Source organism: Akebia trifoliata, chromosome 9, assembly GCF_017979445.1.
Source record: "Akebia trifoliata isolate Shusen 1 chromosome 9, ASM1797944v1, whole genome shotgun sequence".
Taxonomy (NCBI): domain Eukaryota; kingdom Viridiplantae; phylum Streptophyta; class Magnoliopsida; order Ranunculales; family Lardizabalaceae; genus Akebia; species Akebia trifoliata.
The window spans coordinates 20,674,178-20,692,520 of record NC_141383.1 but is presented as its reverse complement, the minus strand read 5'-3'; the positions used below and the strand labels follow the sequence as shown (position 1 = coordinate 20,692,520).

At 36.5% G+C, this 18,343-nt stretch overlaps 2 protein-coding genes across 5 annotated transcripts in view; both read left to right on the top strand.

Annotated features, from left to right (window-relative positions):
- The window catches only part of LOC147394572 (ARM repeat superfamily protein), a 32,884-nt gene extending 28,917 nt beyond the window's left edge, over positions 1–3,967 (top strand). For 2 of the 3 annotated variants that reach the window (XM_086454825.1, XM_086454826.1), the window contains 7 exons: positions 167–279; positions 360–434; positions 2,497–2,562; positions 2,664–2,792; positions 3,359–3,415; positions 3,498–3,578; positions 3,673–3,967. In XM_086454825.1, the coding sequence (XP_086310951.1) occupies positions 167–279; positions 360–434; positions 2,497–2,562; positions 2,664–2,792; positions 3,359–3,415; positions 3,498–3,578; positions 3,673–3,723 (572 nt within the window). In that variant the 3' untranslated portion in view covers positions 3,724–3,967. Of the gene's footprint in view, positions 1–166; positions 280–359; positions 435–2,496; positions 2,563–2,663; positions 2,793–3,358; positions 3,416–3,497; positions 3,579–3,672 lie in introns of those variants that run through there. The other variant, XR_015181856.1, reaches the window with a different exon arrangement.
- A 2,639-nt stretch (positions 3,968–6,606) lies between these two features.
- On the top strand, positions 6,607–18,343 carry LOC147394571 (protein FLX-like 2). 2 transcript variants are annotated; one of them, XM_086453629.1, is made up of 5 exons: positions 6,607–6,763; positions 13,098–13,681; positions 14,104–14,249; positions 14,350–14,450; positions 17,628–18,343. In XM_086453629.1, the coding sequence occupies exons 2-5, from the start codon at positions 13,125–13,127 to the stop codon at positions 18,123–18,125; spliced, it is 1,302 nt and encodes a 433-aa protein (XP_086309755.1). In that variant the 5' UTR covers positions 6,607–6,763; positions 13,098–13,124; the 3' UTR covers positions 18,126–18,343. The 2 variants fall into 2 exon arrangements, with proteins under 2 accessions (XP_086309755.1, XP_086309756.1); XM_086453630.1 differs by having other exon boundaries at positions 6,609–6,763; positions 13,105–13,681.

Here is an 18,343-nt window from a genome sequence, read left to right as displayed (position 1 = left end):
CAACAAATCTCAATTCGTTCAAAAACACCGTCTTTACACTTACGCCTATAACAAAAAAATAAAAATGTAAAAAAAATACTGACCTTTTAGATAAAAGGAAATCTGTTAGATCCTGTATGCCAGTTCTATTAAAATAACATCTAGTCCAACTATTATTTGAGTGCAGGGGAAATTCAGGGGTCCTACCAGATTAAAGTTACAACAACTGCTTTAGCTTTATTGCTCTCCACGAGGCATGTGCAGTTGGCAAAAATTAATGTCCAAGGTCATCTCATTAAGGTTTGCATGAGATTAACTGCATAGGATATGGATACACACTGTTCTTCAAGATAATTAATGTGCATTGTCTTTCTGTACAGTCCACCGGGATTACCACTCGCTCAAAAGCTAAATTAGCTCCAGATCAATGGACATGGATGCCGCTTCCTACAAAGGTAAATTTTGAGTGATGTTTTTGTTTCAGAGCCAGTACAGGTTGCTACATATTCTTTCCAGGTCAATGAAAGAAATCACAACTTCCAAGAATGTTTATGACTGAATTTAAATTCTAGCATTGATTTTTTTTTTTTTTTTGATCGGTAAAGATAATTTATTGAAACGAAAAGAGGGGGTCGAGGTGACCAGCCCAAATACAAAGTAGACCAACAAGACAAAAACGACAAAGCAAAGGAAAATAAGAAAACAAAACGGAGCTCGACCATCGAGATAGTCTCGCTATAACGAACACACCCTGTCCCAACGCACGACAAAGTCTTCAAAGAAGGCCCTTTTGAAATCCTTATAAAGTTTACTCTAGGAAAATATGATCTCCAAAACTGAAAGAACTAATGCTTCCAGCGTAGAGATTTTTCCATCAAAGATACAACGATTGCGATCTTTCCAGATACCCCAACAAATTGCAAATGTTGTCAAGAACCACAAAACCCGTTTAGAAGATGAGAAAGAAGCACCCCACACCAACCAGGAATCCCGAACCGACTTGATTGAACGAGGAAAACAACTCACAATCCCGAATAAGACCATAAAGTGTGACCAAACATGATAAGCCACCCTACAGTGAATGAGTAAGTGATCCACCGTTTCCGCCTGAGATCTACACATACAACATTGGTTTGGCGAAATGAACCCTCTTCTGATCAATTGGTCTAGAGTTGATCTTCATAGGAAGGCCTGGGCAAGGTCTTTTTTTATTTTTTATCAACAATTCAAGAGTCTTTGCGTAGAGGCGTGGTTGATATGACTTGTCCAAGCCAAACAAGTTCTCATATGCAGTCAGATTCAAAATCCTAAATTTTTTAAAATTTATAGTCCTTTAATACTTCATGGATGCTTGCTATTGCATCGTGCATGCCGAGCAATTTATTTTCATTATTCATTATTCATTTGAATTACTGCTTTATGGCTAGTGCTTCTAGAAGAGTCCATGAATCAAACAAATTTATTTTTTGATTAAAAGAAATAAAATGAGAGGTTGAGAGCTTGCTTACATACAAAAGGATAGGAACAAATTTAAGATAGCAGTTGGTATGCCACTGAGGCTAATTACAAACCAAATCCCATCTAGACATAAAATCCTTACCTTAAAACTCATTGAATGCCTTGCTTCAACGGAACATGTGCCCCCACAATATTGGGTATGATCTCTTGCACGGAGTGCTCCTTCCCTTTGAAGCACCTGAAATTTCTTTTATTCTAGATCCCTCAATAGACTACAAAGGGAGTAGTGGGCCACAATATGCTTTCTTTTTGACACGAGATTTTCATCTTCCTACATTGAAAAACAATCATTGTGGAGTTAGGAAAACACTTGATATTTGGAAGAGGGATAAGAAATGAGCCCAAATTCTTTTGTAAAAGAACAATGAACGAGTAAATGATTTGGTATTCTCCATTTGTTTTGCACATGTAACATAAATTTACCAATGTAATACTCCTAATTATAATGTTGTCAATGGTGTGGGATTTGTTTCGAACAACTAAGCAAATAAAGAAGGAAACCTTAGAAGGAACTTTTGAACCCCACACAATGAAAACTGGATAAGATGAGGGTAAAGGGACCTTGATAGATAATTTTCCTTCCCACTTCACTATCCAAACCCGTCAATTCTTTTCTTGAGGGAAGATTGGAACCTCGAAGACTAGATTGGTTAGAGAAGCCAGTGACCGCATTTCTCAATCATTAAACTTCCTTCTAAAACCTTAGTCCCAAGATAAGTCTTCCCGTGCTTGAATCCTGAAATCCTTACTCGGCAAATTTCTTTTTGAAGACAACGCCAAAAGTCTATGGAATTGGGCTTTCACTCCCAAAGCGGATTTTATTTCCTTTTTCGACTTGAAAAGCAATCCTATTCTGAAATTGTTGTTTAGATAGTCCCTTCCACACTCCCCACCCTAATGTGAAATCTGAGACTGAACTGTGTACCTGTTCAAACTTAGCCAGATTCGAATGCTTATTCATGTGATTGGAGTTCCTTTTTTGTGGTTTTGGTGTTGCAGATCCTTGCAATATTGGCAGAAATGTTGATTGAGATTCAAGAGCAAGTTTTGGTTGGTGAAGACGAGGTTGTGCTTATGGTTTAGTTTTTCTTTGTATTGAAAATTTTACTTTGGGACTCAAACTTTGATCCCTTTTATTTATTTCCTTTTGTTTGTCATCATGGCAGGACAGTGGCTGGGAAGAAGTACAAGATGTGGACGGTGACACCGTCCAAGATTTGCTATTTTCAGGTGTTACATCATGTGGGCGGCCTAAAATTGAGAATCTTGATGCGATGGCCAAAGCCTTTAGTGAGGTACCCTTGGGAAGCATTATTATTGGTATTAATTAATATTATTTTTATAATCATTATTTATTTCAAACCAAAATGGAGAAAAAACAGAATCCACCAATCGTAGAGGTTGAGAAGTACTAGGGGGCATACAACACAAAAAGAAAAGAAATCTATATAATAAAACACAATGGTGGACCCCATTCCTTTGTCTCAGGATTTATACCCCATAAACAACGTATCTCGACGATGGTTGTCTCTTTTCCTTTGTCTTCTCTCTTCTTCCCCCTTCCCAAGAATACCCTTAGTTTTATTGTCTTTTCTCTTAAACCCCTTTCTAAAAACACCCGTACAATTTTCTGTATTTCTTTTCCTCTTTTCCAATAATACCCTTGCAAAATTTATTGTTTTCCCTCTTTCACCCCTTAAACCCCAAAGAGGATGCATTGGATCTTCTTTGGAGTTTAACATTTTTACCACTCAATTTACCTCATTATTTTCTGTGTTTGCTCGTATCGGTCTTGTGATGTTTATTTCCATTTAGGGATATATACTAATACAACATTCTGTGTTTTACATGCAACCTTCAGAACCAGGACGATGATTACGATGACAGCATTCTATACAGAGCCGACCCTCTTAATGAGGTTTGTTCTATACCCTAAAGTCAACCACCTAAAGTGATCATATCAAACGCTTCCCTTAATTTATTTTCTCTATTGTCCACAGATTAATCTGGCCAATTATTTAGTGGATTTCTTGGTCAAGTTTTCGGATAGTGACCGACCAATTTTTGATCATCTTTGTCAGGTATACATCGCTTCAATAATTAAATTTATTTCTTGACAAGGATTTCATTTTGGATTATTTCTATATCTTAGTTTCTTTTCTATTAAAATTGCAGAATTTGACAGAAACTCAGCGGACTGCTATACGAACAGTAATAAATCGGTGAAGAATTCAAGCTTTGTAAATTATGAATTCTGTTATAATGTATTATCCTTCCAATTTATTGATTCTCCATAATTAAAATTTTCCCATTCTTGCTGAACCCACCGGCGTGAGATGTTGAGGCCATTGGTTTTGAGTTTGTAAAAGTGAGATTTTGTGTTTGTGATCCAACTGTGTCAGGTTTTTCGATTTCCTTACTTTTGGTTGTTGAACCCATAATGATATATCTTGTGATTTTACCTTCTTCATTGTTGGTTGAAGCATAAACATGAGTAGTTTCACATGCCTAATTAGTAGATTATGAAATGACCAAATTGTCCTTTAATCCTATTGTATGGGTTGAGGTTAAAGTCTATGATCCCTTGTATGGTGTTGTAAATGATCTCTAAGGCACCAAATATTTGCTCTATTTCATTTAACTGGACAAAATAGTGTTTTTTTTTTTGAAAAATTCAGTTATGCTTGTGTGTTTAACTCTTAGAATTTTTTAAAATTATAGCTGTCCTTTTTAGGTAGGCAAGCGAGATTAGTGATCAGTGATAAGTAGACGAAAGAGTGTTAATCCAAAACCCGATTTTTTAAAGAAAAAAAACGCTTTCCTGACTACGGGGAAAGTTTCATGAACTCACCTCCAAAAACATATTGGATGCCACATGATGTAGAAAACACTTCAAGAACTTAAAAAGATTTTAAAAGAAGATCAACTTTTCAACGTTAATTGGATTTTAATATAAACTTGGGAGTTCGGTGGTTGTCCATTTTCAAAGTCTTCGTTTTGATGATTTTGTTACAATTTATCTCTGTTTCAATTGATATTATTAGAGATATTTACACTTTTATAAATTGGTGACATGCCTACGTTGACCTAGGTTTTGTGTTACAGACTAACATAAAATAACCTTCCTTCAATAGACCTCTTGTTCAAATCTGTTCAAAAAAATCCATCATTTTGAAGTTGTTAATATAGACACCCCAAATTGCACAAATCATTCTTGGATTACTAATTTTTTTGAAAAAAAATCAGAAGGTGAGTTGTAGGAGTTTATTTTTACTGAATATTCCCATTTTTCACCATAGTTAAAAGTGCACCTAAAATTGAAAAAACAAATTCTTAATGAGGTGAGGAGATCATCTTCCCAAAAAACATCAACCAATCCTTAAACTTCTAACCCCACGATCGTGGATTGTCAGTTTTTGCCCTTAGTTTACAAACTATATGTTTGATAGGGTTAGAAGTTTTGCAATGGGCTGATTTTTCGTGAGGATGATCTCCTCATCATTGAGATCATCCTCCCAACAAATCAGCTCATTCTATATCTTTTAGCCCATATGAGATAAAACTTTGGCTGTTGAATTCGACTCTATATAGATTTCTTTATCGCCTTATTTGCATTATAAATATCTTAAATAAATGGAACGTTTGCTAGGATGATATTTAATGCAAGTAATTGCATAATACATTTAGTTGTAGTAAGAAATAATTAATAAAGAGGAATGCTAATGTCCAATACTTCACGAGGATGTTAGCATTGTCTAATATATTTTTTTTCCATAATACCCCTTATTGATTTGTCTTTTAGTGAAAAAGACAATGGTGTATTGGTCTTTTATACAATAAATGGTTGTTTACATAATAAATATTATGATCATTCAAATATTTTAAATTAAATATCTTTTTTTTTGTAATAAATGCTTTGACAATTAATATCAACATAATAAATGCAATTTTAATGGTATAATAAATGCATTATTTTGTAAAAGATTAACATGTTTTTATCTTTTTCACTAAAAGACAAAATAAAGAGAGATATTGTTGAAAAAAAGTGTTGGACATTGCTAACGTCCCCATGAAGTTTTAAACGTTAACATTATCCATTAATAAAATATTTTAAAAATAAATAAAATTATATAATTGATATAAAAAATATTTATACATTATGGGTCCAGTTCAGCAACAAACATTTTGGCAAAACATTTTTCAAAACATGGGTTAGAGGTTTTGGAATGGGCTGATTTTTGGTGAGGATGATCTCTACACCGAGGAGATCATCATCACAAAAAATCAGCCCATTCCAAAACTTCTAGCCCCAGTTTACAAGTTGAAAAATCGTGGACCGTCCATTTTTTATAAACCATTTTTGATGGGGTTATAAGTTTTGGAATGGGCTGATTTTTGGTGATGATGATCTACTCACCGTAGAGATCATCCTCACCAAAAATCAGCCCATTCCAAAACCTCTAACCCATGTTTTGAAAAATGTTTTATCAAAATGTTTGTCAAAATGTTAGTTGCTGAACATTTCCCATACATTATTATATAATATTGGGTTCAAGTATAGTTGGGTTGGCCAAACCTCAACCCAAACTCAACTCATGTTCTGAATAACTCGGCCCATGCTTGCCCATCAATTGGGTTGAGTAGGCCAATGAGCCCATGTAGCCCTAACATTAGGTTTAAAAGGGTCAAATATTTATGAGTGGTTTAGAAATACCTATTTGTCAAATTGGTGAAATTAGACTTATCTCCCTTGCAAAATGCAAGATTAGGTTTACCGCCTTGACCTTAACTCAACATTCGTTTTCTTGATGATTTAATGGTAAAATTTTGATGTTTTTTAAAATGCTCTTCAAATACTTAAATTACTAAATCAAAATTTCACTGTTAAATCATAAAAAATAAAAAAAAATAAAAAAACATTGACTTACGTTAAGGGGGTAAACCTAATCTTGCATTTTGAAAGGGGGTAAACCTAATATCACCAATTTAATAGGGGTTCATTTGAAGGTGGAGGGTTTGACTCGGACTCGTTTAAATCGGATCAAAGCGAATTGGCGCGTTCTAAACTGATCCGAACACCCGGTTTTTAAAACCCTTCGTGTCTGTACAAGACTAAGTGTACCGGTCATTCCGGTTACCACACTCTTAACGAACAAACAAAGCCCTAAACGCTCATCTTTGTCTCACCAACGTTTCTGAGTTCGAATTCTAAAAGAATCCAACAAAGAATTTCTCTTAAAAATCCTCACAAGTCTCTCTCTCTCATGTATGTATATGTTATCCCTTTGTTTACTTTCTCTCTCCTAGGGTTCCATTCACTTTCTTCTTCTGCCTTTTTTAGGATTTTTTATTTATAGGGTTTTTTCTTCATTGAATTTTATGTTATTGTTAGAATATGAAATTGTTCAAATTCGTAGCTTGATATTTGATTCTCTCTGCTAAAAATTTGTGATCCAAACGGTCCCTTAGTTTATTGAATTTATGGGTTTCTTTAGCTGATCATATTTTCTTTCTTATATAATTTTTTTAAATTTGTTTTCTTGGATGCTTGGATGGATTTTTTTTTTTTGCATTGTTAGTCAAAAATGCTTTTAATTTTCCCCAATTTTTTTTTTTTTTTTGGTTTGCATTGGTAGACACACTTGGGTGTGAATTATTTAAAGGGTAAATTACAATTTGCCCCCCTGTTGTTTGGCATAATTTCATTTTGACCCCTAATGTTTTGATAATTGTGCTTACCTCTCCTTTCACTAACGGGGTTAAAATCCAGGTGTAATTTTACTATTTTACCTTATTATTTTATATTATTTTTATTAAAAATAAATAAATTTTAAAACAAAAATTAAAATACCCTGTCTAAAGCATTCATTGAACCTATTTTTTCTCACGCTTATTTTTTATTTGTAAAAAAGAGTTACATTTTAAAAAGGGTAAAATGGTCTTTATAAAAGCAACCTAACTGTTAGTTTGACGGCAATTTGTCTGAAGGGGTAAGTGAACCCCTTATACAATTATAAAGGAGGCAAATGAAATTATGAAAATATTAGGAGTCAAAATGGAATTACACCAAATTACAGGGCGTCAAAGTGTAATTTTCCCTTGTTTGAAATAAGCTTAAATTATAACTTCAAAAAATTGAGACTACAAATTGAAAGTAGGAAAATGCTCAGGTGACTGTGCAGGAGGACTACTGCATTGGACATTGAGCTAGCGTGGAGGCGTGCATGGAACCATAGACGATTCCTCGAGATACGAGTGAAAAGCATCTACGGCTCAATGTCTAATGCAGTGTCCTGCGCAGTCACTCTAGGACGACTCATTGAACTAATATCATCCATCAGATGTAGCCTTATAATGAATTGCCTATATAAAGAATAGTATTTCAAATTCAATTTTATAATAAACCCAAAAAGAGAAAAAATAATTCATCCAACAGAGAAGGGATTACCCACGTCACAACTGGATTGGATTTGATAAACTTGGCAAATTGATGGCCATGAAATACCCCAATTAGAGGTATTTTCGGAATTACACCCCAAGGCTTTAGAATAAGTTAAGTAAGATAGAGTATATGGAGTGTGACTTTGGTAATGGCATCCATTGAGAGGAAGGGCTTATAAAAATTGATGAGTAGGAAATGCTTCGAAGGGCCCAAGGTCAATTACAGACCCAATTACAAGGAATGTATAAGAAATTGAAAAGTTCTAAAAATGTGGGAGGATTGAAAAGAACGTGGATGAATACGAAGTCACTTGAATTCTCTCCACTGGGATGGAAAAAAAAAGGTTGGAGAATTGATCTTTAAGATACAATTCTCCCAAAATTGGTCCCTATTCCCTTTCCCCACTTTGAAAACAATTTTTTTTCCCAAATTCAAAGAGCATTTTATCATCCCTTTCTGAACACTGCACCATATGAACTCGCACAACCGCATTCTCCTACCTCATGATATCAGACCCATTTTTTTTTTTTAGACTACTCTTTTCCAAATACTATCGTGGTCAGAAGTTTTTTCATTTTTGGAAGTTAAGAATTCTTGTCGTATTAACCGAGAAAACCGCCCTATTGAAATTAATGAACAAAATCCCACTCATACTAGAGATGAGGAATGTTGTATTGAGCAGCATGAGAACCAGATAGTGTTTTGGTTATTAAATCCCCTTCAACTACCTCTACTCTTTATTTAAATTTCCAAAATACTCAGGTGTAAACATTGGCCAATTTGCGGGCACGTTAGCTGGGGGTGCTAGCATCCAACATACTCTGAAGGGAAAATCAGAATGCTTCAAAAGTTAATGTTGGGACTTAATTAAGGGCCCATGCTTCTAATTTCAGAGATTGTAGGGTCAAGGATGCCCACCTTTTATAATCTTTTCAATTGTGTTGGATTTCAATTTTGAGTTTTTTATTTTATTAAATTATGCATAGTTGTCATATGCCATTGCATATGCCAATTTGGATCATTTAATCACGTATGCCATCATGGCATATGCTATTAGATCATTATGCCATCGTAAACGACAATATCCGATTGCATATTCTGTATGCAATCACGTATTTTCCCAATGGTCAATTTTTTTTTTTTTTTTTGATAAGTTGATATTTTATTAGAGAGAAAAACCGGGGTCGAGGTGACCAAAGGTAAAAAAATTTTACCGTTGGAAAAAATTGATTTCTTTCTTTCCTTTCTTAAAAAAATTAAAAAATTAAAAAAAAAAATCCACATTCCTACAACATTCTTACCTATTAATAAAGCAAGCAAATACAGACTCAAAACTAGTTCCTAATATAAACCAATTGTAATTAGGTATTCATTTGTCTGCTCAGCATTTTCTCTTATGTCACAACCCTATCATGTACTTAATTATGTCAATATATCCATTCGGGACTTCTTTCTTCTCAATATTCACCAAATTATCTCTCTACATATTTTGTCATTTGTTTTCTTAGGCAGTTCTTTTAAATGCTATATCTTCTATTAAGTCTTTAAATTTGTTTTCACTACATCAATCCACCACCTTTTGGTCTTTTATAACTTCAATCGTTGCTCTTTTCTTCTAATTGGCACTTTTATTAGTCTTTATTGCACATGAATAAACCATCTCGATTGACATTCCTTTTGTTTATCACCTATTAGGGCTATTCCTACATTTTTACAAATGTGTTCATTGTTAATTTTATTTTGTAGTCTTTCCACTAATCCATCTCTATAACATTTAATTTTTGAACATGTTGTATTGTTGCTAATTTTATTTTGTGGTCTTTCCACTCATCCATCTCAACATCCTCATCTCTACAACGTTTAATCTTTGAACATGTTGTATCACCACTTCTAAGTCTTGTATTAAAATTCATGTTACAGAAGTTTGGCCCATGTTTTGAATTCCAATATCTTGGATTTTTTTTTATCAAACCAAAACTATTGTTGAAATCGAGACTTGAAACTTTGATATGAGATGACTTAATGTAGTTATGCAGGTGCTGATGATAAGAAATGATATATTATATTCACTTCTTAGTTTCAATTGTAGTGGGATGTGGTTCTAGTAACGACAATTAGTTGGTCCTATTGTCTTATGGCTTTCGTTTACATGTCTAGTTCCTTCCTTGTAATTTTTCATTCATCTAGATGAATAATTGGAATTGGTAAATCAAAGGTATGAAGACCCTACCTCAAGGTATCGGTGAATCCGTTCTACATCACGTCTTCAAATACTAGAAAATTAGGTAACCTAACACCATCATTTAATCAAATGTTTTGTGGAAGATTACAATGTGGGATATGTAAATCCTCCTTGTTGATAGATAACTATATCTGTGACAACTGGGATCCACACACTGTAACAAATTGTCCACTTTATGGGTTAGGGCCCACTCACGACTTTGTTTTTTCCCTTACAGGGAAAATTTGTTGTTACAAGGTAAGGTCCAAGTCTCACTTATAGTCCAGGATCTCGAATGGTTCCTAATCGATGTGAGAAGTTTCACCCTTTCTCTACCATGCCACCATGAAACCACTTTCTTCAAACTCATGTGTCGCACATGCGTCTGAAGCCATGTGTCTAGCTTGTGCCGCATTGGCGAGAATGTGACAACTCACCCCACCCAGCAGGGAGAGCCTTCCTCGGCTTTGATACCATTTGTGACAAACTGGGACCCACACACTATAACAATATTGTCCGCTTTGCAGGCCAGGGCCTACTCTTGATTTTGTTTTTCCCTTTACAGGAAAAACACGTTACAAGGTAAGGTCCAAGCCTCACCTATAGCCCAAGATCTCAAACGGTTCCTGACCGATGTGGGGCTAAGTTTCACCACCTCCATGCCATTCCATATTGAAACCACGGGCTTCAAACTCATGTGTCGCACACGCGTTTGAAGCCACGTGTCCAACTAGTGGTGCATTGGCAAGGGTGTGAGTGTGACAACTCACCTCACCTAGCAGGGAAAAATGTCCTCAATTCTGATATCACTTGTGACAATTGGGATCCACACACTATGTCAGTATTGTCCGCTTTGCAAGCTAGTGCATACTTACGACTTTGTTTTTCCCCTTATAGGGAAAACGCGTTGTTACAAGGTAAGGTCCAAGTCTCACCTATAACCTAGGATCTCGAACGGTTCCTAACAGATGTGGGACTAAGTTTCATCCCCTCCCTGCCATTTCATCTTGAAACCACATGCTTCAAATTCACGTGCCGCACACGTGTTTGAAGCCACGTGTCCAATGGCGTACTGTTGAGGGTGTGACAACTCCTGTGGCAACTGAGACTCACACACACTAACAATATTGTCCACTTTGCGGGTCAAGGCCCACTCACAACTTTGTTTTTCCCCATACAGGGAAAACACGTTGTGTCAGGGTTACATAGCAGACTGGGCCCCACTCACAATATTGTCCTCTTTGGCGGTTCCACCTGTCTCACAGGCAACCCTTTGCTCAAGGTTTTGTTTCCCATTGGCAGGTCTCACATGCAGGTAGAACGCTTTGTTACAAGGTAAGGTCCAAGTCTCACCTATAGCCTAGGATCTTAAACAATTCCTGATCGATGTGGGACTAAGTTTCACCCCCTCCCTGCCATTCTAACTTGAAACCACGTGCCTCAAACTCACGTGCTGTACACGCGCCTGAAGCTACATGTCCAGCTAGTGGCGCACTGGCAAGGGTGTGACAATATCTCCATTTTTTCTTATAATTGTAACCCAAAAATATACTTTTCAACACCCCTGTATCGATTTTGTTTGTAAGTATTATTGAACAAAGAAACGCATAACAAACACCTTTGAATGACACAAATACAGTTTTTTTTAGTAGGTTAAAATTTTATCAAAATATGGAAGAGGCCAGTCTACAAAGAAGAAATACGACAACCCAATCCCATCTCCCTACAGATTCCTCAAAATAAAGTTCTGTAAAAGAGATATGTATTGTTGTTGAATATTAGAGCCTCTTAGAATGCAAAAAAAATAAAAAATTCTGGTACAAAAATGGGTGATATGATCCGATCTTTAGTTAATTGAATATGTGCTCTTTATTGAATTTCTTGTATACACATTTGCTCATATTAGATTTCTCTATTTTCTAGACTTTTGGAGTTTGTATGGATTTGTTTGCATAATTGTAAAACTGCTTTTTCTCCCAGTCTCTTTCATTTGTTGGTTCGTATTTGTGGATTAGTTTCAAATCTAACAAGTTTTTGGATTCTGTTTTTTTGGAGTGATTTTGGTTGGTTGCTTTCTGAGTCTGCTATTTTGAGTTGGGAAGCACTTCGTCTGATTAATTTATATAAGTTATACGTCTATAAGTTGCACTTCATTGAATACTTGATGAACCAATTTAGCAATATTTTTTTCGACTCAACCGTTGCTGGATTGGAATTCTTCTGTAAACTGAGAAAACTAAGTGAAGCTTAATTAGAAGATAGTAAGGTTATGCAGTTCAGGTTGCAGATGATGATCCATGTCATTTTTATCACTCTTTGTTCAAACCATCAATGGGTTCGTCTTTTGTTAGTATGTTTTATTCCTCATTTCATCCACATGAATAACTATGTTGGAAAACCATTTTTTGGGATATAGATCTTCAAGACAACTATCACTCATAAAAAAAAAGAACTTAATTATCACATGGAAGTTAAAACTTATATATGATTGCAAAAGAAAAGAAGAAAGACATATTGTAGCTTTCTGGATGGTATACATTTGGTGAGTGGGTTGTGGTAATTATTGCATTTCCTGGTAACATTTATTACCTTGTACTAGAATGCGGCACATGCAAAGTGCAAATGCACGTGTATCTAAAGGGCTTATTTGTAATTTAAAATAGTGATTAAAGGTTTTTTTTTTGTTACATAGTAAAAAGGGTATTTTTGTAATTTTGAAAACGAAGCAATGTGATCATACAGTTGTCGCAATTTTCTTGGTTTTTTTACCAAAATGACGTTGATTATATTAATTTTAAATATAAAAGTGGGCCCATTTATGGCCACTCAAATTTTGGTGTCACACCACATATACTCTGGCTTCTCGCATTATAATTGTAAAGATGACTAAATGTTGTTAGTGGATCCTCTTATCATCTGACATGCTACAATTTTTAGTGCTCAGGTGAAACTCGGTGACGTAACATGGGAAGCAAAGGTCGTATCCCACCTCATCTACGTGGGCCTCTTCAAGGCTCTGACATGATGCATCCTGATCCATTTGGCCCAGGCTTCCGCCCTCCACCGGGGAATTATTCTCCTTTTGATATGTTACCTCCTCCAGAACTCATGGAACAAAAACTCGATACACAACTTGGGGAAATGCGACAACTTGCTAACGAGAACCAAAGGCTTGCAGCTACACATTCAACTTTGAGGCAAGAACTTGCTGCAGCGCAGCAAGAGTTGCAAAGGTTTCAGATCCAAATAGGTGCCATTAAGAATGATAGAGAACAACATATGAGGGGACTAATAAATAAGATATCTAAGATGGAAGTCGACTTGCAAGCTGCGGAGCCTATTAATACTGAGTTACAACAGGCGAGAACTAATGCCCAAAACTTGATTGCGGCAAGACAAGAGCTAATTACTGAAGTGCAACAACTAACTCAAGATCTCCAAAAGACTCATTTGGATGTTCAACAGGTTCCCACTTTGATGTCAGAACTCGAAGGTCTCAGACAGGAATATCAACATTGCAGGTAAAGGACTATGCAACCATTGGTATCCCTTGGAGAAACTCCAACCAGTCTCTATATTAGAGAAACCCCCCTCTAAATCACTGTTCATGTCAGGGCCTCTCTAAATCACTATTCGCCTTTTTCAAATACTTATATTGCCCCCTTTTTTCTATAAATGCCATTTTTGACCTTCTCTTTTCATCGAACATGTTTTCAATACCATTTTTGTCCCCTATTCTTTTAAACTTTTTCAAGTGTATGAATAGTGTTTTAGAGAAGGGACCGGTTGGAGCTCAAATTGGTTCGGAGGTGTGCATCTTCTCGAAATTCAGAATTTGGAGCAAAAATTTAGAGACATGGGTTGGAGTTGCTCTGATACCCCTTCATTGAATCTGTCTTGTTCTGAAGATACAATGAAGCTTCTCGTAATTTTGATCTTGCAGAGCTAAATATGACTATGAAAAGAAACTATACAATGCTGATTATGAGTCACTTCACGTGATGGAAAACAACTATATTTCTATGGCGAGGGAGTTGGAGAAGCTTCGAGCAGAGTTGGCCAGTACTGCTGCTAAAATTGAAAGAGGGGGTATTTTTACTACCTTCACAAGCTTTACTTCTTTGGAACTTTCTGTTTCTTTCTTATTTATTGAATTTTACAGATGGTTCAAATATGGCAATTAATGCAGGAGCGCCTTATGGTGGCACTACGGGGTACAAGGAGAATGAGGCTGCCGGACATCATTCTGTTGGACAGAATGCTTATGAAGATGGGTACAATGTTCCCCAGGTGCCGTATCCATCTTATGCTATTTGTGGTTGAATTTAAATGTTTTTATTTTAGTAATTGCGATCCTCTCTGTTATATCTTATATGCCAAAAATAAAGGAAAAAACATTATAAAAAAATGCTGATCGCTGCAACAGAGAAACTGATCCCAGCTTGTTATTATCCCATAAACTAATTGATGCAAAAGATATTGAAATGCCATGGAGACCTACTCTGTTATTCATTAGTTATAGACCTCTAGTATAGGAATGACCGAAGAGTTTTGTTTTTTTTTTCATCAACTCTGGTTCTATTTCTTTTTAGGATAAGTGTAAAGATTTCATTAAAAAGGAGAACCAGATCAATACAAAAAAGAGAAAGAAGGATGCTGAGGTAGCCCTCAAGCAAAGAGAAAAAAAAGACCACAAAAAAAAAAAAATTGAGAAACAACCAGGAGTTACATGCCACACAAATTATCCCATCTAAAAACAAAATCTTGAAATGTTGTTCCCTCGAAATCCCTGCTGAGCTTGGACCAAAATATCCAAGAACACAGTTAAGGATGAGCTCTCCTTACTCTGGAAAATCATGTTATTCCTCTTTCCAAAGACACCAAGCCATGAAGAAGGGGAGGATCGCCCAAAGGTGTCTTTTTTGAAGCGCAAAGACATTGAAGTGTCTGGAAAATCATGTTATTCTTCTCCTTCCAAAGACACCAAGCCATGACGAAGGGAAGGATCACCCAAAGGTGTCTTTTTCTAAGCGCAAAGATATTGAAGGTCCGCCCTTCCAAGAGGGAGGAGAAGGAATAGGGTAAAATCCAATTCACATGGAAACGAGAGAAGAAGGTCATCAATATTTCGAGAAAATGAAGAATGGATTAAGAATATGATTCACCGATTCCCTATTGAGCACAAAGAACAAAAGTTTGGAGTAATCCACCCCTGGGAGATTAAATTATCCGAGGTGAGAATTCTTTCTAAAGATGCGAGCCACACAAAAAAGGATACCTTGGACGGGATGAGATTTGACCAAATGATAAAAGTCGAGAAGGAAGCTCCAAGAGGCGAAAGTAAACATTTGTAGAAAGATCGAATCGAAAATCTCTTGTCCTTCGCTTTGAACCATTCCCTTTTATCTTGATCATTCCCCTCAAGATGAAAAAAATTTAGAAGAATAAGAAGAGATATAATTTTCATCATCTCCCAATCATTGAAGTTCCTCCTGAAGCCCAAATTCCAAGAAGAAGTACTTCTGTTTCTAACCAAACTATCATTTACCGAGCAATGTTTTTTAAAGGAACAAGCGTACAAAAAAAGGTATTGGGTTGACAAAGACGAGTCACCACACCATCTGTCCTCCTAGAATCTAACCATCTCCTCCGACCACACTCTAAATCTAATTCACCTCTCGAATTGGTCAACTCCCTTAAGAATCCCCTTCCACATACTACAGCCTTAAGTGCCTTGGGCATTGCCACTACTCCAACCAAACTTCTTCTCCCCGTACTTAGCCTGAACTACCTTCCTCCGCAAACTACCCCTTTCCTCCCCAAACCTCCAAAGCTACTTACTCAAGAGAGTTTTATTTGTTAACCTAAGGCCTCTAGTTCCCAAACTTCCATTTCTCTTAGGGGTGCACACCAACTTCCAGTCACAAGATGGTACTTCCTACCCTCGTTTTTGTCATTCCATAGAAAATTCTTCATGAGTCTTTCTAAACGAACTTGGGCAAGGAGAAAAGAGAAAGAAAATAAATCGAAATACTAGACAAAGTACTCTTGATCAATGTAACTTTACCTCCTTTAGAGAGATATCTAGCCTTCCAAAACTTAATCTCTTTTCCAATCTTTCTACAATCTCATCCCAAATTCTTTTGTTGTTGTAAGGAGCCCCTAGGGGTAAGCCCAGATAGGACGAAAGAAGAATATCACTACTACACCTCAATGTGGTTGCCATCACCGGAAGGTCTGGCACATTGCCTACCCCGAACATCTTACTTTTCTGCAGATTAATATGCAAACTAGAAAGAGCCTCAAAACAATATAATAACACACACAAAACCCTCACTTGCTCTCTTGAGTGTTCCTAAAACACTAAGATGTCGTCTACAAATTGGAGGTGAGAAATCAAAGGACCCTCATTATTCACTCTAAAACCAGACAACCTACCTATTTCAACCGCTCTAGCAAAGAGTCTCCCCAAAGCCTCTACAACGACGAGGAATAAGAATGGAGACAATGGATCTCCTTGTCTCAAGCCCCTCGACCCCCTAAAGAAATCAGCCAGACAACCTTTCACTAAGATTTAGGAGGAAACTGTCTTGATACACTTCATAATCCATCCAATCCACTTTGGGCCATAGCCCATTCTCCCCATTTGTTATCACTTAAACTACCTTCATTTGCCTTGGAGGTCTGACTCCTAAAGTCCAGAGTATAGATGCGTATGGTTGTTGCCTTGAGTAGAAGATGCGCCCAAGCCAATTCAAGAAAACCATTTGTGTAAGTGGTATAAAGTAGAAATAATATTCTGAATAATGGCTGACCTTTCATATCGCTTAAGTTGACTGGGTGGGGACATCTGAGAAGTTGAGTCTGTAAAGTGAACCTTTAAACTATCTTGGCCAATGTTTCAGATGTTAAGGCGTGAGGCAAGGCACTAGGTTGGCAAGTGCCTCAAGGCATATTTGAGTAGTTGAAAGTTTTTATAGTTAATAACTATTTATTCCTGTATATAATAATATAATACTAAATACTATAAAAAAAAATGTTTATCATTCAAATCAACTCAATGACTTTCTTTGCGTATTTAAGTATTTTATATTCGAATTTGGTTTAAGTATTCCAATCATGTTGTAAAGTCTTGCTTACCTTAGGAAAACAAAGAAGTGAGGAAGAAGAAATGAAAAAAAATATTATTAAAAAAAAGTAAAATAAAAAATAATAATAATAATGTGTGACGTGAGCCTCACAGTGAGGCCTACACTTTTTACAAGCCTTTTGGTCTAAGGCGTAAGCCTTAGGTGTTCTTATGTTTCAACCTTACATCTTAGGATGTTTTTAATAAGCCTCATCCTGAGGCGCGTTTTGAGGCATAAGCGTCACATGCCTCTAAAAACATTGATCTTAACCACTTTTTTTACATTATTCAGGTAGTGAAGATGGAAGACTAACAAATTCTCTTGTTTTGTAAAATAGGGGGGTGTGCTCCCATCGGGTTCTGCACCTCCTTTTGCTGGAGGGGCACCTGGACCTGCTCGTGCACCAACTGGATACGAACCCGTCCCTGCACAAGCTGGATACGACGCACCGAGAGGACCAGTTTATGATGCACAAAGAGGATCCAATTACAATGCAACACAAGCAGAATATGAACATGCCTCTGCACAAGCTGGATATGACGCACCGAGAGGACCTGTGTATGATGCACAAAGAGGACCCAATTACAACGCAACACAAGCAGAATATGAACATGCCTCTGCACAAGCTGGATACGACGCACCGAGAGGTCCTAGTTATGATGCACAAAGAGGACTCGGCTATAATGCACCACCGAGAGGTGTTGATGGATCTCTAGGTCACATGGTGGCACCTGGAAACAGTGTAACTTTTGGATCAGCCACGCCGCCTACTTATCCTGTTGGTGCGGGATATGAGGCCCCCCCACCTAGAGGTGGAAATCCAGTTTTCAAATGAGGGCCTACCTGAGATTACTTACACAAGCTTTCATATGGATGGTGGTAGTATACTCATTGAAGCTCTGGAATGGAACCACATGGTTTTCGACATCAGTTGAAAGTGGGAGTGGTAGCTCTTGGTGTGCACAGGTACTTGTGCCTGTCTTTGGGTCTCTTGATTTATTCTTATTTTGTAACTTTATTTACTTTTCAGTGAAGGAAGTAGTGTTGATTTTA